General features: G+C 60.4%; 1 protein-coding gene across 8 annotated transcripts; it reads right to left on the minus strand.

The window, feature by feature from the left end:
- Window positions 1-534: 534 nt before the first annotated feature.
- On the minus strand, window positions 535-20290 carry PCNX3 (pecanex 3). 8 transcript variants are annotated; one of them, XM_080642963.1, is made up of 35 exons: window positions 19599-20290; window positions 19053-19240; window positions 18724-18823; window positions 18563-18602; window positions 18368-18463; window positions 17036-18160; window positions 16420-16540; window positions 16155-16330; window positions 15606-15696; window positions 15070-15205; window positions 13454-13614; window positions 12579-12732; window positions 12279-12311; window positions 11864-12035; window positions 11652-11762; window positions 11259-11350; window positions 10982-11091; window positions 10694-10799; window positions 10494-10586; window positions 10165-10315; window positions 9229-9373; window positions 8724-8901; window positions 6999-7107; window positions 6715-6844; window positions 6262-6320; window positions 5944-6159; window positions 5045-5298; window positions 3508-3738; window positions 3249-3352; window positions 2796-2943; window positions 2474-2704; window positions 2123-2397; window positions 1625-1758; window positions 1245-1543; window positions 535-1170 (listed from the first exon to the last, which is right to left on the minus strand). In XM_080642963.1, the coding sequence occupies exons 1-35, from the start codon at window positions 19749-19751 to the stop codon at window positions 976-978; spliced, it is 6117 nt and encodes a 2038-aa protein (XP_080499089.1). In that variant the 5' UTR covers window positions 19752-20290; the 3' UTR covers window positions 535-975. The 8 variants fall into 8 exon arrangements, with proteins under 8 accessions (XP_080499089.1, XP_080499087.1, XP_080499088.1 ...); XM_080642961.1 differs by having other exon boundaries at window positions 16155-16333; XM_080642962.1 differs by having other exon boundaries at window positions 16420-16543.
- Between the last annotated feature and the right edge of the window lie 858 nt (window positions 20291-21148).

Consider the following 21148-nt stretch of genomic DNA (forward strand, 5'->3'; position numbering starts at 1 on the left):
AGCAAGCTGTCCAGTTCTCCAGGCCCGGGCCAAGCCGCACAAACAAGTATACCTGCCCCCCCAGACCAACTGGGCGTGTCCGGCTCTACCAGGCACAAAACAGGTGCTCAGGAACAGACTACTGCTGCCTGAGCACTTGCTAAGCACCGGGTCCTGCTCTACACACACTCATTTGTCCTTAAAACACCGTAGACAGGTGTCATTTTCTTTATAGCGGGAGAAATTTAGTTCAGAGGAAGGTCTTGGCCACATAAGGCCAATTATCAGGGCTGATAATTATAGGAGCCAGCCACTGTAACGAAGTCTTCAAATGTCATACAGGTGAGAAGAAATGAAATAAAATGGATTTTAGATCAGGCTTGAAAAGGGAATAGGCTTGTAAGGAAGAGGACCCAGGCCTACTTGAACCCACCGTGGTCTTCTGAACTTTTCTCACCCCCCATCCGTTATACTCCTCTTCATGCTCACTCACTCTGACCTGGCCAACTCTGCCTTCCACCCAAACATTCCCAGATAGAAGTAGAAACCGCCAACCAAAATCAAAAATAGTGTTATTAATTCTGGTGTCTCCGAAGCACGGAAGAAAAAAGAAAAAGAAACCACCCTTCCCACATTTCAGCCCCAGGTCCAGGCCAAGGGGCTGCCCCTGCAGGCAGTGCAGGCCCAGAGGCCAAGTCAGTCCTGGCCACAGGCTTGAAGCGGGACCAGCCCATGGGTTTGGCTCTTAGGGCCTGGCTGGGAGGCTGCCTTCCTCAGTTTGGGGAGTCCAGGCCCTGGACTAGGGACGAGAGATCAGGGGTCAAGGTAAGAGTTCTGGGCCACTTAGTTCTGGTGCTCTGGCTAAGGCAACCAGAGGTCAGGGTTCAGATGTGGATGGAAGCCAAAACCATTCAGTCCTGTGGTCCAGCAGAGAGGGCCAGAGGCCATGGTCCAAGTTACTGAATCCGGGCGGGGATCCAGAGAAGAGTGGGGCATTCAGTATTGATGGTCCAGCAGGGGCTGGGCGGCTGGGCTCTCACGCTCCTCCGAAGGGGCAGGCCAGTCACCCGGGGCCCCTGTGGGTGTGCCACTCTCAGGAGCACTGCTGTCCAAGCAAGGAATGTCCTGGGCTGCTCTGGGGGGTGAGGCATCGGTGCTGATATCCAGGCTGAAGCTGAGGTCTAAGGGCGCCTGGGGGAGGGGAGATAGGTTGGTAGAAGAAGACCTGAGCTGCCCAGAACCCACCCCTCCCACAGGATCCTTACCTGAGATTTGGGGGTGCCTCCTTTGGGGCTCCCTGAGGCTGGCTCCCCCTCGGATCCCCCTAGCCCCTTCCGACCCCCCAAGCTCCACTTCCCACTGGGACCTTCAGAATAGAGGAGACCAGGGCCAGGGGGCCTTGAGGGCCTGGGACCCTCAGTGGGGGCAGGTGAAGCGGGGGGCTGTCCAGGGAGCCGAGGGGGTGGCCATTGCAGCAGAGGAGGGGGACGGCCATCACCAGAACTGCTAAGGGAGGGCCTCGGGCCCCAGCCAGCACCTGGTGGGAGGAGTTGGTCGCCACTGCCTGTGGAAGACAGATAAGAGGGCAGAGACTCAGCTAGGCTGTCCCCTCACTTACTGGTTCAGCCTGGCCTCACTGGCTCACCTGCTGTGTTCTCAGGTGTGGGGTGTGCCAAGGGGGGGTTATTGCTGAGGGAGGTCAAGCCACCGCCTCCACCACAGTCTGAGTCGTCTACGTTTCCGCCACTATTGCAGCCGGCACCGCAGCCCTTATGAAGCCTGGAGGGGGGAGGCGAAGAAGTTGGTGGAAAGGCCAGAGACCTAACAAACGGAAGTTCTCAGTTCAGGACAAGTCTCCTAGCATTCCTGAGCCCTGGGGTGCTGTCTCTAAGAGATTTTTGCCATCTGCTTTACAGGATCTTTTCAGGAAGGCATTACCAATGGCTCTTAAGGCTAAAGGCCACCTTCAGCGGTGGGGTGGGGTGGAGCCAAGTCAGCTCTGGGAAGGGGTCAGCTCTCGGCTCCATCCTGGCTCCAGCACTTCCTCCCCGAGACCCTGGAGGAAGTGGCTTCATCTCCCTGAGCCTCAGCTTCCTGCCCCATGAACCCAGCCTCCCAGGCTGGGGTGGCGGTGAGGGCTCACCTTTCCCAGCTTTGCAGAAGCCAGCGGGCAATGGCGCCCAGGCTGACGGGGCCACCCCACAGCGCCCGCAGCTGGGGGTGGCTGCCGGCCAGTGAGGTGGTGAGGGGCGACACATAGATGGGGTAGCCGAGTGGTTGGTCGCAGGAGGAATTGATCATGTTGCGGAGCGCCTGTTTGGCGTTCTGGATACTGCCGCGCTCCGGGTTGCGATTGCGCAGGAACACCAGCTCCTGCTGCTGCCCAGCCCACAGGCCGCGCACACACTCTCGGTTCACCTGCGGGCGGCCACAGGCAAGGGTCAGGGGGCTGCGGCAGGACAGGGGCCGGGTCGGGTGGGTGGGCTATCCGCACCTTGATGACTCGGAAGCTGAGGTGGCGCCGGTTGAGCATGATGATCTTGTACTCGTCAGAGGCGTCATCCAGGACGTGGCGCAGCGCCAGCAGCGAGGGCGTGTTGCTTAGGATGGCGCTGCGCCAGGCCGGGTCGCCCTCATGCGAGATGACCAGCCGCTCCTCATTGGCTGCGATGGCATCATACAGGGCAGCTGGCTCCTCATACTCATCTGGGGACGTGAAGTGGTCCTGTGGGAGGACGAGGGCTGGGGTCAGGGGCCCCTGACCTGAGGGGCTTCACCCCCACCTGCCCGTTCTGCCTGGGCACGCTTCTCCCCACCTGGTGAAGCTTGAGGGCCATGCGAACGCCAGGTGCCACCACGCGGTGAAGCAGGTCCATGTCAGCAAAGACCCACTCGTCTCTCGGGGAGGTGATGCGGAAGTCCCCCTTGAACAGGGCGTGCAGGCCGTAGAGGAAGGGCTCCAGGCTGGAAAAGGAGCAAGGAGGTGGGCGCCAAGGTTTCTTAGCTCTGGCTCCACGTGCAGCGCTCTAAGCTGAGGCCATTCTTCACGCTGGGCCTCAGTTTCCTCATCTGGACAAGGAGGTCAGTTTCTGCCCAGGTCCCTCACAGGGTGGTGAGGAACAGACAGGTCACGACTATGGGGTGCCTTGCCCACAAGAGAGGCACACTGAAGGAAGACCAGAGGTGATTCCTGGTGGCCTCTGGCCTGGAACTCTACATGGATGGGGTGGAGGGGGGTGACAGGCCCCGCCGGACCTGTGGGCACTCACCTGGCAGACATGCTGTGAGAGGCTGTCCCCAGGGCCCGGCGGCCCAGCACACAGAGGCCAAAACACAGAGTGACCAGCGGCGAGTTCCAATCCTGATCCACGGGCTGTGGCACAAGGACCCCCATCCCCAGAGCCCAGCTCAGACCTGGGACAGGGAACTTGGGTTGGGGTTGGGGCTGGGACCCAGGCCAAGGGAGGCTGAGGGTGAGAGGAAGTCCCCGGGAGAGGAGGTGGCAGTCCAGGGCAGTGGTGGCCAGACCTGGCTGCGCCGGGAGGCGCAGTACTGGATCCACTCAAGGTGCACCGCGCAGAAGGAGGGCAGCGAGAGGCCGGAGAGGCGCAGATCATAGTCCTCGTCCACGCTCAGGGAGAAGGTGGGGTCCGAGTCAGCATAGCCGGGCGCCCGCACAGGCCGCAGGGCTGCCGAGATGCCCTCATGGCTCAGCCATGCCTCCAGCTTGGGCGAGCGGCTCACATAATAGATGATGCTCTGAGAGGAGACGCAGGCGTCAGGGCTGGGCCAGTGCCGGGGCAGTGCCTTAGCCCTGGTCGGGCACCGCTGCAGGAGAGAGTCGGGGGACAGGGGCTTCTCCCGGACACTGAGCCGGGGCCTGCGTCCTGGGACGCTCATCCACGTCCGACCTCAGCTTCCTGAAGCCACATGGGCAAATCTTTCCCCTGGGCCACGGAGGAGCTGGAGAAAGCGGACAGCAGGCACCCCTCCTTACAGAGCGTCCCTGGGAGGGTCCTGCACTGTGGCAAATGCTTGCTTCAGAAGATGCCCCATTTGTGAGGGAAACTGAGGCTTGGACAAACCACAGACCTGCCTAAATTTACACAGCAGGGCTGACTGAGGTGTGACGGGATCCCAGGACCTTTAATCTCATGATGCCATGGGGTCCAGATCTCAGAAGCCTGGGAAAGTCAGGCTGTTAGTGGGGCTGCCTACAGGCCAGTGAGGCCGGCGCACACATCTCTTTAGGCAGCTGAAGCGTGACAGCCACAGGACCTCCCCTCAGAAAAAAATCATCCTGGGCCCCAAGTCAGGGACTGCCAGACCCCTTAAGAGACTGCTGGGCCCTAACCAGTTTGGCTCAATGGATAGAGCGTCGGCCTGCGGACTCAGGGGTCCCAGGTTCGATTCCGGTCAAGGGCATGTACCTTGGTTGTGGGCACATCCCCAGTGGGGAGTGTGCAGGAGGCAGCTGATCGATGTTTCTCTCTCATCGATGTTTCAAACTCTCTATCTCTCTCCCTTCCTCTCTGTAAAAAATCAATAAAATATATTTAAAAAAAAAAAAAAAAAAGAGACTGCTGGCTTCTGAGGAGGGTTTGGGCAAATGGAGAGGAGCTTTTGGAAGCCATGGCTACGAGTGGGGCCCTATCAGCTCCCAGTACACGGCAGCTGGAATGGAAGCAGCACCATGTCACCGGGGATGTGGGAAGGAGGTTGGACAGTCTGGAGAGGGCTGGGCTGCCCCCTTCAAAAGAGGAAGGGCTACCAGGAGCGTAATGGGCGAGCAGGGGCAGGATGGCTATGAGGTCACTTTGGGCTCCAGGCAGACCAGTTCCTGACTGACCATCTCCACAGTCTGGGCCCACCACAGCCTCCAAGAACCAAAAAAGCAAGCCCTTGGGAATGCGGGGAGGGGCTGGCCTGGCACAGTCAGTGCTGCCCACCTGCCCTCAATGCCACTGCCCCAGGCGAGCCTTCATCCAGCCTGCACACACTCAGGAGGCCTCTGCTTCCCTCCCGGCCAGGGAGCAGGCCTCCGCGGGCGGCACCGCGGCTGTACCTTGACATAGTAGGTGATGAGGATCTTGCGGAGGTCGAAGACCTGCAGCATGGAGGCTGCGTTGTTGTCGCTGATGCTGTAGCCCTCCAGGACGTACTTGCTGGCTGTCACCTCCCAGGCCAGCCAGCGCTGCCCAAAGGCAGCATTGAAGGACAGGACCCGTGGCAGGTGGCCAGGCTCACAGCAGCAGCAGCCCTCGTCCTCCTCCACTCCCTCTGTGATGGCCTCCACCTCACGCTGCTGGCAGTATGTACCTGTGGGGAGAGGTGCCCATTCAGAGGACCACCAGGCACCCTGCCTACCTTCTCCCCAGTGAGTGCGCAGGTGTGGCACCAATCACCCTCCCAACGGGGATGCTGTGTGAGTAAGTTAACAAAGAGGCTCCTTTCTCCTGACTCCAAGGGCCACAGTGGGGTGGGAGTGGAGGGCACAGGGCTCTGGCCCCTCATTTAGAGACAGACTGAAGCTCAAAGAGAAGTGGCTTTGCTCCGGTTCATGAGCTGTGCGTAGAGCCCTGTGCACCGTTAGGGGCCGCTTCTGAAGCAGGTATCCCATGTGTACGTCTTACTGTGGGTACGAAGCTAGTTCACCCACAGGGGTTATGTGCGGCACCCAACCTGGGCCAAACCCAAGGCCATGGAGCAGGCCCGCAGGCACTGGCGGGAGAGCTCAGAGCTCCAGGCCCAAGCCTTCACCGCGCAGCCCGTTCAGTCGCGTCAGCCCCGAAGTCCAGGCTTGGCCAAAGGAGACCCTGCCACCCCACTGCTCAGACAGGCAAAGCCAGGAAGGAAGAATGCCTTGCTCAAGGTCACCAGGAAAACCGGGCAGAGCTGGACTGGCACCCAGCCTGCACACACTAGGAAAGCGCATCCTGCGTCAGGCCAGGCCCAGCAGCTCACCCCGGAACTCAAGGCCACGCAGCTGGAAGGTGACGAGGCCATTGCCAACCTCGATGAGGTGCACCAGGGCATTGAGGTAGTCGGAGGCCAGGACGAAGCAGTCGCCGGGGCCGTAGTTGCCCCAGCGGCCCAGCACCAGGTCCCCACACAGCGTGTGCTGCAGCGAGCGTGTCAAGTGCTCATAGAAGATGGAGTTGAGGTTGTTGTCGTCAGCGCCTGGGACCCAGGACAGACAGACAAGTGGACAAAGTGACAAGTAAGCGAGGCTCCCTCCTCAGGAGACCCGTCGGAAAGCCCCCTGAGTGGCTGAGTACACACCGGGGTTCCGGTCCAGCTGTGTGACCAGGCGGGTGTTGGAATGATCCACACGTTTAGTGCTGTTCGGAGAGAACGACAACACAGTGGGCACAGAGGTGGCGGCTCAGATGGCAATCCCCGTCGGCCCACCCTCACGTCCCGCTGAGCCCACCCCCCATCCTGGGCGGATGCCATGACAGCACCGTTACTTAGGAGGAGGCCGAGATTCAGGGGCAGGAGGGGACTCACCCAGGACCACACAGCCAAGAAGCCCAGGGTGTAAGCCCGAGGCCTTGGCGTGGCCTGGGTTTGGCCCTCATTGGACCAACCACCTGAAGCCCGCTACGCCCAGGCACCCAGCCCCGCTGCAGGGCCCCAGCTGGCCTCCCTCCCAGAAACCTGCCCTGTCTCAGGCAGCAGCCCCTTCCCCACAGGGTCCCTCTGAGTAAGGTGCCTGTCTCCCTGGAGACTCACTTGTAGTCGCGCTCCCAGAACTTCAGGGGCCGCGCATAGGACATGATGAAGACAGCGCTGCCCAGCAGGGGGTTAAGGGGCGTGGAGAAGAGCGCTGAGAGCAAGGCCTGAACGAACAGCATGGCCGAGTCTGGGCACGAGTCAAGGAGGTGGCCAGGACATTGGACCCGCCCCGCCTCCCTCCACCCCGTCTCAACCCCTGCCAATCCATCCTGTGCACCCCCATCCTAAGCCATGGTCCTCTCTGCACACCCCACCCAGGCAGCGGGCGGTAGGCCGGGTACGTGGCACGGCGAAGGGCTGGGCAAAAGCGTGGAAAGCCGAGCCCCAGGTGATCTGCCAGGGTGCGATGTAGGTCAGCACAAAGCGCAGCTTGTACAGCAGGTCCCACAGCTGGCAGGGTCAGAGGGGAGAACGTCAAAGACATGAGGTCACTCACAGAGTGGGGTCTACCCAGTGCCCACTCAGAGCCTTGGGGCACCCCACTGGCTGCCCACATGGGAGTCAAGCTCAAGTTCACTCCCAGCCCTTTCTCTCTGGACCTGGCTCAAAGCACTTGTTGCCATTAGCAACCACGCTGAGGGGCATTTAATTCGTCCAACCACTCGAGGAGCTTTCATTGCAGGCTCCCTTCACAGATGGGAGAGCTGAGGTTCAGAGGACGTAGAGCAGGTACAGACCTAGCTCAGGCCATCCCTCTGTCAGTGATGAGGCTGGGCCTCGACTATGGCACCAAAAGTCAAGGCATAGCCCTGACTGGTTTGGCTCAGTGGATAGAGCGTCGGCCTGCGGACCGAAGGGTCCCGGGTTCGATTCCAGTCAAGGGCATGTACCTTGGTTGCGAGCACATCCCCAGTAGGGGGTGTGCAGGAGGCAGCTGATCGATGTTTCTAACTCTCTCCCTCTCCCTTCCTCTCTGTAAAAAAAATCAATAAAATATATATATTAAAAAAAAAAAAGTCGACATAGTCACAGGCCCTGCCCTCAGAGACAGGCTGGCTCTCCATACCATGGGCCAGACCAGAAAACCAGATCAGAATGCCCAGCGAGCGAGAAGAGGCTCGGGCCTACGCAGCGGCACGACTGCAGGACCCAGGGCAGAGCCAGGACCAGTCCTTTGCTCACTGTGAGCCCAACCCCACTGGGAGTCCTGCAGCTGGCACAGAAGGTTTTTTTGTTGTTGTTGCTTTAATTCTTTTTTTCTTTTTTTTAATATATTTTTATTGATTTTAGAAAGGAAGGGAGAGGAATAGAGAGCCAGAAACATCGATCAGCTGCCTCCTACACACCCCCCATTGGGGATGTGCCCACAACCAAGGAACATAACCCCTGACCGGAATTGAACCTGGGACCCTTAAGTCTGCAGGCCGACGCTCTATCCACTGAGCCAAACCGGTCAGGGCTGCAACTCAGCTCTTAACTGGGCTGCAGGACTGTTGCTGGCCAAGGGGCAGAGGTCGGTGTCCTGAGAACAAGGCCAAGACCTATCTACTGCTTACAAGGAAGGTGGTCAAGTATCGTGATTCAGAGAAAGACCGGGATTCAAATCCTGGGTGATGCCCAGCCAGTGTGGCTCAGTGGTTGAGCATCGACCTATGAACCAAGAGGTCTTGGTTCGACTTCCAGTCAGGGCACATGCCCAGGTTGCAGGCTCGATCCCTAGTGGGAGGCGTGCAGGAGGCAGCCAGTCGACGCTACTCTCTTTCTATCCCTCTCGCTTTCTCTCCAAAATCAATATATATATATATATGAAACACAAATCCTAGTTGGCCACCAATTCTCTTGGGGACCTGAAGCAAGTCACTTAACCTCTTTAGACCATACCTTCCTCTCTGCCCCTCAAGAAGCTGCTGGGAAGGCCCACAGCGGGGCTGATGTGGGACAGCAGCTAGAGGGGCAGCTAGAGGGGCGCAGGCCCCTGGGGAGTCAGCCGCCCAACCCCGCACTGAGGCAGAAGAGTTCTGCTCCGGCCGCACAGCCCAGATCCCGCAATGCAGCCACTGGCTCACCTTGCTGCAGAGCAGGGACATGAGGAAGTAGTCGAGCAGAAAGCCCTGGGAGAGGCGCGGGTAGTCAAAGTGGAAGAGCAGGACTGTGAAGGCCAGGGTCAGGTACTGCTGGGGTGGACAGCAGAAGGCAGAGCGCAGCAACTTCAGCCCAGCCACGGTCATCAGCAGCGCCCGGCAGCTGAGTGAGGGGCAGGCATTGTATTAGTTGCCTGGCGGGGGGCAGGGGGGGCCTCAGGGGACAGTGGCTGTGCTGCCTGGGCTCTGCTGGGCTGGCCCTGCTCTTTTGGGCCAATGACACTTAGTCTCTGCCCTCTTAGGGTCACCCTCTTTAGACCTATGTGGGAGACACACTGCTTTCCTAGAGGCAAATGCTCAACGGACAGCGAGTGAGGAGCTGGGTCCTCCTTTAGCTTGCTGGGCACTGAGCGGGTCTCATTTCCTCTCCGGGCTTCAGTTTCCGTGCATCACGTGGGAATGCAGGTGGTGGGATGGGAGCGGTCCTCACTAGAGGCAGAACTTGTCCGGGTGGCTGACCACCGTGTGGGCGTCCACCGTGAGGGCGTTGAGCACCACGGCGGGGTAAAGGAGGTACTTCTCCACACACTGCAGGCCGGCGTACAGCTTCTCAAACCACATCACCTGGGCAGCGCCTGCAACACGAGGCGCCATTGTCAGCACCTGGCCCTCCACCCGTCCCTCCCGCTGCAGAGCCAGGACAGGTGTGCCTCGGAGGAAACCTGGAGGGAGGGCAGACCGTAGGAGGTTGTGTTCCGGGTCCCTAGAGACTCTGAGTGGGGGAGGCGGGTGACCTTGGGCACAAATAGAAGTGAGGAGGCCTGGGCAGGGCGCATTCAGGGGCTGAGGGGAGGCTCTAACCTGACAAGGGCTTCCCAGACGCCTACTGCAGCCAAGGCAGGCGGGTGAGGCCAAGTGCACAGTGACCCTGAGCTCTAGGGCCCTTCTGAAGGGGCCACTGCCACTTGGCTCGAGCTAATTATAGCCACATGGACATGCTGGCCCAAGGGCTAAACCTTCCACCGTTTTATAAAAACAAGGCACGTGGACCTTTGTATAACAAATCCAGACGTTTACATACAGGCTCCAGTGAGTTTGCCCCGCCCAAGTGAAAACGTGCACCAGGCAGATTTAGTCCACTGGTAACCAGCTGGTGATTCTCAGACAAGAGATCTCTTTAAGGCCCTGGACTTCTCCCATCTCCTTGGAGAACAGGGTGAGCAGAAGAGGGCAGAGCAGGCAGGGGAGGGCACAGCAGGGGCCAAGCGGCAGGAGAGGGCACCGAGGGCCGTGAAGCAGACGGGCAGCCCAGGAGGAGGCTGCCCCCTGCTGGCACTCTAAGCCGAGAGGACCACACTGGGATCAGCCAGGAAGTCAGGGCAGGTGGGCTGGGGTGGAGGGTCCCAGCACAAAGGCGGGCACTCACCGCGCACTTCGTACTGGCTGTACTCCTGCGGCTTCAGCACAGGCTGGGACAGGCAGAACCAGGGCAGCTGTTTGCGGAGTTGTGGCAGCAGGTAATGTGTGAAGAAGCCCACGGCCCCAGCCAGTGCGTACAGCACGAACCCCAGCACTGACTGCAAGAGGGAGAGGCCAGAGGCTCAGCCAAGGGGAGTGAGGCGAGGGGCCACAGGGGGCCCTGGGCACAGGCTGGGCAGGGGCCGAGGGGACGTGAGGCCACGGCTGCTCAGGGCCCTCAGGTCAAGTGGGCTCCTGCAAGAAGCCAGGGGGAGGGGGTGGCCTTGCCACACAAACCTTCAGGGCAATGAAGACGGTGCTGGCGCTGATGGCAAAGGTGAGCACGGCGATCACCACACACATCACTAGGTCAGAGTGCAGGACCTCGCGCTGCAGGGCCAGGAGAAACCGGCTTGGGTGCCCGTCACCCGGTGGCTGACCACACCCTCTCTCAGCCCCCTACCCCAATATTAGAGCCCCACACTCGGGCCCCTCACCACGGACTGGCGCATCTTGTCTGGCAGTGGGTCTGGGGGCTCGGCCCGGGCTGTCTCCAAGCTCCGCTCCTCCAGCTCAGGGAAGAGCTTGCTTCGGATCAGAGACCTGGGGGGTGAGAAGAATCAGGTACCCAGGTCTGGAGAGAGCCCCCTCCTCCCACAGGCCCCAAGGTCAGTAGGTGACAGGCACATGCACAGACCCACAGACCGCCCCCCAACCCTTGCCATGCAAAGACACACATACAAACACACGTGTGTGCACACAGACTGGCACATGCGGGCACCCACCAGAGCACGGTGGGGTCACTGCTCTGTCGGCTCAGGTGGTAGGACAGTGCCACCAGGAGGCCACAGAAGACCGAGAAGAGGACTGGGACGTGCTGCTCTGGCCAAGGAGTCTGGGGAGAGAACGCATGCTGGTCAGGGGCAGGGAGAGGAGGTGAGGTGGGAGGAGGGGATGCCACCCCCCACGGGAGAAGCCATTGCTGAGCTAAGCCCAATACACAGCCCTGTCCAGACACCACCCTGGGCCTCAGCATGCCCTCCACCCCACAGTCATCGCTACCTTGATGGCCCCAAGGCAGAAGCCGTAGAGCAGGGCAGCCGCCAGCAGGCTGCGGGAGAGGCTGAAGACTGCAGTGAGTGGGCTGGTGGCGGCTGCGAGGTAAGAAACAGCAGCTAAAGCCCTACTCCTACCTGCTGGCACCCCACCTCACCCTCGCCCCGCTGCCCCTCAACTCCCAGAGGCTAACCTCCCTGGGGCTCCATCCCTAGCCCCTTTTCTGTTCCCCCAGCCCTGAGAGGCCTCCAGAGCTTCTGGCATTTTGGGGTTTAAACCACTTGCCTGGGGAGGAAAGGGGAGGGGAAGGGAGGAGAACAAACAGGCTCTTCGAATCCATGGTGCCCGCCTGGGCCCCACCCTGCCCCCTAACCTCCAAGCCACCTGTGGGCACCATACCTGTGCCCCCAAAGCCGTGCATATCTATCTGCTCCAGCAGGTACATGAGGCAGGTGTTGACTTGGGGCAGGAGGCCCAGGAGAAAGACGAATGGGAAGCACAAGGTAAACACTGGTAGGAGGGCAAGTGAGGACCCGGTCAGCCTGCAGGCTGGCCCTAGGCCCACCTTGAGGCTTTGCTCCCTGGGCCACTGCAGCCCTGCCCAGTCTCACCAGTGGCCACGTCACGGGCACAGAAGAAAAAGGAGGCGGAGAAGAGCGTGAGGCCGTAGAGGGAGACGGGCGGGAAGGGCTGAGCCGAGCCTAGGGCGTCCAGCAGCCAGATGAGCAGGCAGCAGATGCAGAAGTAGACGGGCCGGCTGTATGCGATCACCCAGTTGTGGCCCTGGGAAGTGGGCCTGTGAGGAGCTGGGCCTCCCCCACTGACCACCCTGCACGCATGTGCACACATCATGCACGTACATGCACACTCAGGCGCCCCAGGCCTGGCCCTGGACCAAAGACAGAAAGCCTGGCAGGGGAGGGGCAGAGGGACGGAGGATCTGGGGCTAGCCGAACCCTCCCCACCTGGTCTCAGCCCCGCCCAGGACCAGCCTCCTGGCACAGGGGCTGATCCTCCAGGACTCACGTGCATGGGCGATGCCGCATCAGGCTGGACACTCTGGAAGAGATGGGAGCTACATTGCATCGAGAGCCAGCACCCTTGGGGAAACAGAGGCCCCAGGAGCCGCTGAGTTCTACCACTGGGCTGTTACGAGTGACCAGGGAAGGACCCTAAACTGTACTGAGCCCCGGTTCTCCCATTTGTAAGATGGGGGCTGGCTATGGGGGATTTAGGCATCTTGCCTTCTAGCTAGCTCACCTCCCTCAAGCCAGGTCATGGGAAGGAGGTGCCTGGGAAGAGGTGGGGAAAGGAGCCAGGCCTGACCTTCAGCAGGGAGTACTGGCAGGAGGCGATGACCAGGCAGAACTGGAAGACCCAGATGTCGGTGAAGAAGCCCTTGAGCAGCAACAGGTAGCCTAGGAAGGCGACCAGGCTGCTCAGGCCGACACCAAGGATGTTCTCCAGCAGCCCCCGAGTCCTAGAGAGACAGCGGGTCAGGTCACACAACCTCCTCACCACGAACGGGGCAACAAGGGCAGGGGGCGCAGAACCTGACCACAAAGGCCCCTGTCTGGGCCTGTGCCCATGCCAGTCCTCATCCTCTGACCTCTGACCTCTCAGGGGCGTGGCCAGGTTGCACCTGCTCCGGGAAGCCACCTTGTGTCCCAATCTGTGCCCCGTCTAGAGACGGAGGGCTCCAGGTGCCACCACTCGTGGGACCTGCCCATCTCCAGCTAAGGCATGCCACACATGCACACAGGCAGTGCTCAGCACACACGGTCACAGAGCCTTGGGAAACCCAGAACACGGGAAGCCAGGACGTGGGTCCTAGGCCGAAACTGTCCACACAGACAACAAAAGTCACCTGACTTTCTGGGCCTGTTTCCCCTGAGAAATGGGGTGACAAATAGTTCGTCAGCTTTTTTAGGCAACAGGACTCAATTTACCCAAATATACTACAGAAACAAATAAAATAATAGACTAAAAAGGGACAGTTTGTTTTGAGCAGAGCTTTGGGAGGGAGAGTATTACCCACTTGGCCACCCCTTTGTGCCCCAGGGGGACCTAAAGAAACCCCACTGCAGACTCGTCTTCGGTGCACCCTCAGTGACCCCCAGCGGTCAGGTTCTCTGATGCCATGACAGCCCCCACATGTACAAGGTCTGGAAGAGACTGGGGGCTAACCGGCGGGCACTCACCGGTCCAGCAGGGCCAGCAGGGCGAGACGCTCGTAGCGCACAGACGTCCAGTGGCCAGGAAAGAGCCAGTACTTATAGCTGTGCTGGGCTCGGGGCGGCGCCTCCTCCATCAGTGTCTGCTCCTGGGATTCGTGCAGGGAGTCCTGGTCCAGCAGGTCAAACTGCAGTCCCCACAGCCGCGGCCATCAGCCCCTCGCCCTCTACAGGGTCCATCCCCCCTCCACCCCTCCACCTCCCACTGGGCACACTGTACTGGTTGACCATTTCCTCCAGCACAGAAAGTCCCCACCTTCTAGCAGCCCCGTGGCCTGCCCTGACTCTCCATTGCAAGGGCCTCCTCATTGCTCCAGGTTCCCAGGACACGGCTCACTGCCTGCCCGGGACTAGCTCCTGTATCCGTCTGTCTTCTCCACTCGGGCAGCATCTCCTGCCTCTTCCTGGGCTCAATGAAATTCACCTTGTCCTTCAGGACTCAGTGTAAATGCTACTCATCTCCCAGACAGAGCCATCGAGGTCACTTTGACTAGCCCACCCTGGCGCACACAGAACACCGGCCTCGGACAGACCTGGTGCCAACGTCACTGCTATAGCCTCTCTGACTTGTGTTCTTCATTCAACAAGTACTTATAGGGCACAACCTTGGGCCTGGCTCCGTGCTGGGCCCCGGGGATATAACGGAGAGCCAGAAACACACGCCCGCCTTTGGAGGTGACTGTCGGCTGTGCAAGGACAACGCTGCTACCACACGTGAAAGTTAAGGAGAATATGTGCATCAGGTAGAGGCACCTGGGGCTTCTGCGTGATGCCCATGGTCTACCTGTGCGCCTGGGTGTTAGAGGCCTGGGTGCTCCTTTTATCACTACTCTTTAAACTCTGAATCTGTTCCACGCATGCTTAGTACTTCCAGTACTGGCTGACCCTGAAAATTACTGTCCTAATCAGGACACTTCTAGGAGTAAAAGAGAGCACTGTCACTGCTGAGATGACAAGCAGGAAGTGTCCCCAAGCTAGCCCACGTGTCAGGTGCCCAGGCAGGGAGCAGCAGTTACGGTCTAGTAAGTAAGTTAAACTGCCCCTTCTGTAGGTGTCACTGCCAACACCCATCATCTCCACTGACTATGGGTCCCTCCACGATCAAGAAGATACGCCATGCCCAGCCGGCGTGGCACAGTGGTTGAGCATCAACCTATGAACCAGGAGGTCACGGTTTGATTCCTGGTCGGAGCATATGCCTGGGTTGTGGGCTCAATCCCAGTGTGGGGCATGTAGGAGGCAGCCCATCAATGATTCTCTCTTATCATTGGTGTTTCTCTCTCTCCCTCTCTCCTTTCCTCTCTGAAATCAGTAAGTACACACACACACACACACACACACACACACACACACACACACAAAGAAGATACTCCAGCTGCATTTGCTGAATAAGCAGCTCCCTGAACCACTCAGATCTAGGCAAATCCTGTGCCAGCCATCAAAGGCCAGAACAGACGCCTCAAGGCCCCTGGAACCCTCACTCAGCCGGCTGTCCCTCCTGGCAGCTGGGGGAGGGCTTGGTGGTCTCCCCCACCCCACTGCCCCCTCCTACAGGTCCTTGCCCGATCCTGATAGCTCCTCACCTCCGGGATCTCCAGGGGCACTCGGCGCACCTGCATGCCCTGCAGAACCACGGGCCTCGGCTGCAGCAGGTTCAGGCCCCCAGCCACCTCAGGGACATCAGCCGAGTGGAAGCTGGAGGAATGTGAGTGGCGGTCCCTGTGGAAACCACAGCCATGTGGGTCAGGGCCGTTGGCACCGGGCGGGGTTGAGGCCAACCCCAGGCCATAACTGGAGGGGCTGCTCAGATCAGAAAAAGAACAGAATAGGGGGTTCCAGGGGGGCAGGTAGCCCTGGGTTCCTGGAAGACCCTGGAAGCCTCCTGATTAGAAGTATCACGGAGTCAGGGACCCAAGAGATCCTTGTAGGCCTGCCCTTCACTGCCCCCACCTAGAGGTTCTGAACTGCCCCTTCCCAACCCAGTGAACGGAGACATGGGGAGACACGCAGAGCCACCCCCACCCCCCACCTGGGCCTCCAGTTCAGCCTTGGAGAGAAAACTTCCCAGAAAGGGCAGCCCAGCTGCGGGCCCAGGAGAGCTCACACTTGGGGGACTCACCAGGTCCCATTGGCTGCCTGATCCCCCTGCTGCCCTACGGGGTTTTCGTAGCCGCCTCCAGCCAGCCCGAAGGTGTAGGAACGCCGCACGCCTGGAGCAGGGGTGTGGGGCATTTGGCAACATGTCAGAGATAGGAGCACCAAGGCCCGACCCACGTGGGCACCAAGGCCTTCGAGAGAACTCTGTGCTATGTCCCTTTACCCAGCCCCTGAGGACAAGAGCAGGAGGAGGGAGGGCCTGCTGGTCAAGAGCCTGGGCCCTGCACTCAGGCACCCGGGTGTGGATTCCATTCTACCACTGACTTAGCCTCTGACTTCAGGCTGCGCCTCAGTTTCCTCATCAGCAGAGCGGGCATGAGACCATGCACACCTCAGAGAGGCTGCAGGTGGCGATGCAGGTGAGGCGCTCAGCAGAGGGCCAGAGGTCAGGATGTGCCTGACGGCGAGCACTGCTGCTGGGCTGACCAGACCCTCAGCAGGAGAAAGCGGGGGCCCTGGGCTGGCTGGAGGCTGGGCCTACAGGGTTCTCAGGCCGCAGGGAGGGGCTCACCGCTCTCGTCGTAAAAGTAGTGCACAGCCCCCTCCGAGGTGTCATCAAAGGTGCAGGCCTCGTGCACGTTGGCGCCAGCCCGAGTGAGCAGCAACGAGGAAGCGAAGTGCAGGGCAGAGGGCAGCGTCAGGGCCCGGGAGTGGGAGGAAGCCCGGCCCCGCTGAGCCTCGTGCAGGCTGCTGGAGAGGGTCAGCCGTGGGTCAGCACCACCTAGAGCCAGATGGTCCCCGGCCCCACCGCCCTCCGACCGGTGGCAGGTACTCACCTCGGGGGTGAGCCCATGACCGAGGCTGGAGGAGTGGGGTTACTGCCTGCGTTGTGGCGCCTCCGGATCGCCTGGGTCCGCCTCACGTTGCTCGAGTGGTCCCGCTTTCCCGTCTCCTCAGCTGCTGCCCAGAGAGAGACCCCCGAGCATAAGTGACAGTAGCTTAGACAGATCGGGGCGGGTGGGGGGTGCAGGCACTCCTGCTGGAGATAAGGTCAGGCCTAGTCCAACCATGCCCTGGCTCTAGGCCCCAGTGAGGTCACCAACCGCTCATGCCAGTTTCCCCATCTGAAAATAAGGACAGTATGATCTGCCCTGCCCCACTGGTGGCCCAGGAAGACGGATGTGACGCTGGGAGTCCTCAGGGGCAGAGGTTGCAGGTACGAACCGCAGCACCGAGGGCAAGGTGCCCGAGGTCTCTGCCTGTCTCCTCATGGCTGCAGCCCTGCTTACCTGAGGGGCTTGGCAGACAATGTCACTCAAGCGCTGAGTTCACATCCATCTGCTGCCTGAGCCAGGCTGAGCTGACTGACCAGGCCCACTCCAGCCTGCCCCTTGCCCGAACCCAAGCCTCTAGCTAGCTCACCACCCGCCCAGCCCTGGAGCTGGCACTTACCTCCGCCCACAGCACCTTCCTCCTGCAGCTCCCCCCGCCAACCAGGTTGGTTGGCAGCAGGTCCCCGGTGGGCCTCAGCAGCCAGCACAGTGGGCTCCCCAGCAGCCAGCTCTACCCCTGCCTGGGCCTCTAGCTCAGCCTTGGAGCCAGCCAGGGGGGCCCTCAAGACATCACCCCCCGCCCCATCCATGCTCAGCACACGGGCATGTGTTTTGGCGCTGGCAGTACTAGGCGTCCGCTGGGTCCCATAGGGCCGCTTAGGGGGCACAGCAGTCCCTTCCTCAGCCCCATGAGGGGCCCGTCGCTTCCGAGGACCCCCTGCCGCGCCCCGGGAGCTCTCCGGGGAATAGCAGGAAGAAGAGGAGCTGTCGGTACTATAGCGGCGCTGAGATCTGAGACTGGAGGCCGGGCTCAGTTCACTGCCCTCGCTGGTGTCTTCATCTTCAAAGAAGCCCCCACCTTCCAGCAGGGACCTCCGAGGGGCATGGCCAGGTGGGGAGTGTCTTCGCACAGGCGGCCGCCGTTTGCTAGGCCGAAGCAGGGCCAAGTCTTTGGGCCGCACAACCAGGAGTGGCTCAGCTGGCCCCGGTGGTGTCCCTGCTCCTATGACTGTGTCAAAAGAACGCAGTGTGTCATCTGAGGGGACTCCAGCATCTGGTGAGGCTGGCAGCTCAGCTTCAGAGGGTGGGTCTGTGTCGCTGCCCTCAGGGGCTTGCCCACCAGGGGGGCTGTCCAGGTGGGTTGAGTTGGTCTTCTCACTCTTAAAGCTGCTCAATGTCTCCCTGTCGGTGCCACTAAAGCAGGAATCTGAGGAGCCAGCTTTCTGGGTCATGGGCTCCCCTGAGCCCCGCCGGTCCAGGGGCTGGTAGCCACCCACTCCCCGGCGTTGTTCTCGTCGACTGCTGGTCCTCACCAGGGCCCGGTCAGGCCGAGACAGCGTCAGGAAGCTCTTGCTCAGCTCCTGGCTGAGGCTCCCCTTCAGTAGGGGGCTCATAGGAGTGTCAGCAACACTGCTCCCACTCCAGGGGGCTCCATCTCCAGCCAGGGGAGAGCGTTCCGAAGAATCTGTACTGGGGAGAGAGGGGTCTGGGGCAGCCCCCAAGGGCGTCTGGGGAAGGTCTCCAACTGTCAAAGAAAGGAAGGCAGAAGGTGAGTGAAGGACATACTGCAAAAGGAACTGGTGGCTAAGGGATCTTTCTCTGAGAGCCCAGCAGGGGTAGGACCCTGAGGAGGCCCCATCCAGAACAAAGAAAGCACCAGGGAAGCAAAGTTGGGGTGACTCTAAGACAAGACAGTCTTCCCCCAAGCCCCTGCCACACCAAGCCCACTCACTCAGTTTCTCCTGTGAGCTTAACTTTAGCATCTCTCGATCGGCTGAGGTCACGATCACGTTGTTGCTGCCCTGCTCCCGCACCAGCTCCTTGATGTCTGCAACCGTGGCCCCAAAGGCATCAGCAGGACCCCAGGGCAGCTGCCTGCCATCCCGTTCCACACCACCACCTTCAGCCCTGAGCAGCAGCCACCTACCTCTGAGGGGCCCAGAGTCCTCCATCCGGGGAAGCAACTCCTGAGCAGATGGAAAAAGATGTGAAGGAGCAAACAGGACAGGAAGGAAGCCCAGGACATACCCATGGTGGGGAGGGCTCCCAGGAGAGGAGTAGGAGAGGCTGAAGGCTGGGATCACTCACCGAGACCTGGTTGAAGCCAAACACGGAATGCTGGGAGCTACAACGTACTGGGGGGGTGGAACTCACTTTCCGAAACACCGTCATCTCCACTCCAGGGTCCCTGAAAGTGGAAAAGAGCATTAGCTATGAGCTAACCTACTCTTTACATAGCACTTCCTCTGCCATCCCCATCACTTCTCAAGCACTCCTTCACAATTCCAGGGCCAACCACAGAACCAGTACTGACCACTCATGGAGCCAATGTTCCCTAGGCCCCTCCTCCATCCTCCAATGCTCAGGCCCAGGCACCAAGAAGCCTTCAATCCCCAACAGCGCCCCGCCCCGCCCACCTGAGCAGATTGCTGTCCCCCGGGGCAGGCTCCTCCTCCTGCTCCCCCAGGGTAGAGTTGCGCTTCTCCACAATCTCGCCCTGGTCGAACATGGCATGCAGCCGATAGTTCACAGTCTTGATGGTAGTGAAGATGACAGCCACCACGAGGCAGTACACACCGGCCACCATCAAGCTGGGGGGCAGGACCTGGAGATGTCAGCAGGAGCAAGTCAGGTCCCTTCTCAACAGCCGGACCACCACAGTATGGCTAGGATTCACAAATTCACGAGAAGCTCTGCCATCCCTCAGTGAAACTAGTGAAATACCTTGCCAGGGGTCCTGTCTCCTAACTCAAGAAATTACATGAGGTGCTCAAGGTCACCCAGCCCAGCAAAGGAAGAATCTGACTCCTTCTCCACAAGATCCAAACTCTGCGGAGATTCCTCTCTCCGCACCCCAGCACCCAGGGCGCAGTTCCGAATCCCTGCCAGGCTGCCAACCCTCGGTGACATCTGCCTTCACTTTCGACGGCAGGAGTTACAGGTAGGTGGTGGCAGTGTCTCACCATGTACAGCAGGAAGGGGAAGGTAAGCAGGAAGATCCAGACGTAGAGGTGGAAACAGTTGGAGAAGGTGCTCTGGTGCGGGTCGAAGAACCAACCGCCGGTGAGCGAGGCCCACACTCCCTGGCGCAGTATCTGTAACACCTGCGACCCCATGGCCCCGCCACTGCTGCGCGCGCCCCCCTCCTGGGACCCTCATGGGGGCGGCCCCCGGCCCATGCCCCGCCTGGCGCCCGAAGGCCCCGGGGCTGGCCGCGCTCACGCCATGGCCTCCCCCGGCAGGGAAGAAGGGTCCGCGGGGCGAGGTTGCGGGCAGGGGGCGGGGCCGGTCGGGGCAGTCAGCGGAGCCAGGCCAGGGCGCGGCGGGGGAGCCGCATCAGGGGCGGGGTCTGGGCCCCCACCCCCGACCCAGAACTGCTCCGAGAGGCCGAACCGGCGAGCAAGCGCGGGGCACGGGCCGGGCACCCGTCGGCGGCATCCAGAGGTGGGCGTGGGGTGGGTGCTCCGGAGATGCAGACGACGGCTCCCAGGCTCCGGTCCGGGAGAGCCCCGGGACCCTGAGGTCCACTTCCGGGGTCACAGGTCAATCGCTTCGGGATCCACACTCGCCCCGCTCCTGCAGGCGCCGGCCCAAGGGGGAGGCCGGAAGAAGGTGCCGCGAGCAGCCAGCCTGCAGTGGCGCATGCGCCCGACAGGCCCAGTTGGGACCCGGAAAAGGAAAATCTGATGGCATGAATGCGCAAGCGCGAGAAAGCGTTGGAGCGCCGAGAAGCCGGGAGCCCTTTGGGCGTGCGCAGAGTCCAAGTCTAAGGAAGGAGAATCCAAGGGGTAGAAGCGCTTGGGCGCATGCGCACACCTAGGCGTTGCCAACCAAGCGAAAACCACCACTGGGTGGAACTAAAGGTGCTCTGGTGCGGGTCAAAGAACCAACAAGCAGTGAGCGAGACCCCTCCCCCCGGCGCAGGATCTGTTAATTGGCGCAAAGCTCTTGCAATGCCCTGGTTTGGCTCAGTGGATAGAGCGTTGGCCTGCGGACTGAAGGGTCCCAGTTCCGATTCTGGCCAAGGGAACATGCCTAAGTTGCGGGCTCCATCCCCAGTAGAAGATGTTTCTCTCTCCCTCTCCCTTCCATTCTGAAATCAGTAAAGAAATATATTTTTAAAAAAGCTCTTCCAATGAAGGTGGTGAGGAAACGGGTGGAGGCGTGGACTCCTCGGGGCTACAGCGATATTTCAGCTCCACTGGAGCACCTCCCTCTAGGTCAGCCCCTTTTAGGGCTGGACCTCAAACGTCATGAGCATCTGTGGGCTGGAGCTGCCTCTACTTCCGGGTCAGAGTTCAGATTTGGAGTGTAGAGAGCGACACTCCAGAGCAGGCGGGAATAGTCGAAATAGGAGATTGTCGTTTTTCTTAAAGTGACAGGCTCAAGGCAATTGGGGTCAACACTGTGGCGGAGGGCGACTTAACGATTCTGACTCCAATCACTGGGCTAAGTTCAGGACAGGTCTCAGGTTTCTCTACTAGGGAAGAGGCATGAAGAAGCGAATTGCTTT

This window comes from Plecotus auritus, assembly GCF_963455305.1.
Source record: "Plecotus auritus genome assembly, chromosome: 9".
NCBI classification, from domain to species: domain Eukaryota; kingdom Metazoa; phylum Chordata; class Mammalia; order Chiroptera; family Vespertilionidae; genus Plecotus; species Plecotus auritus.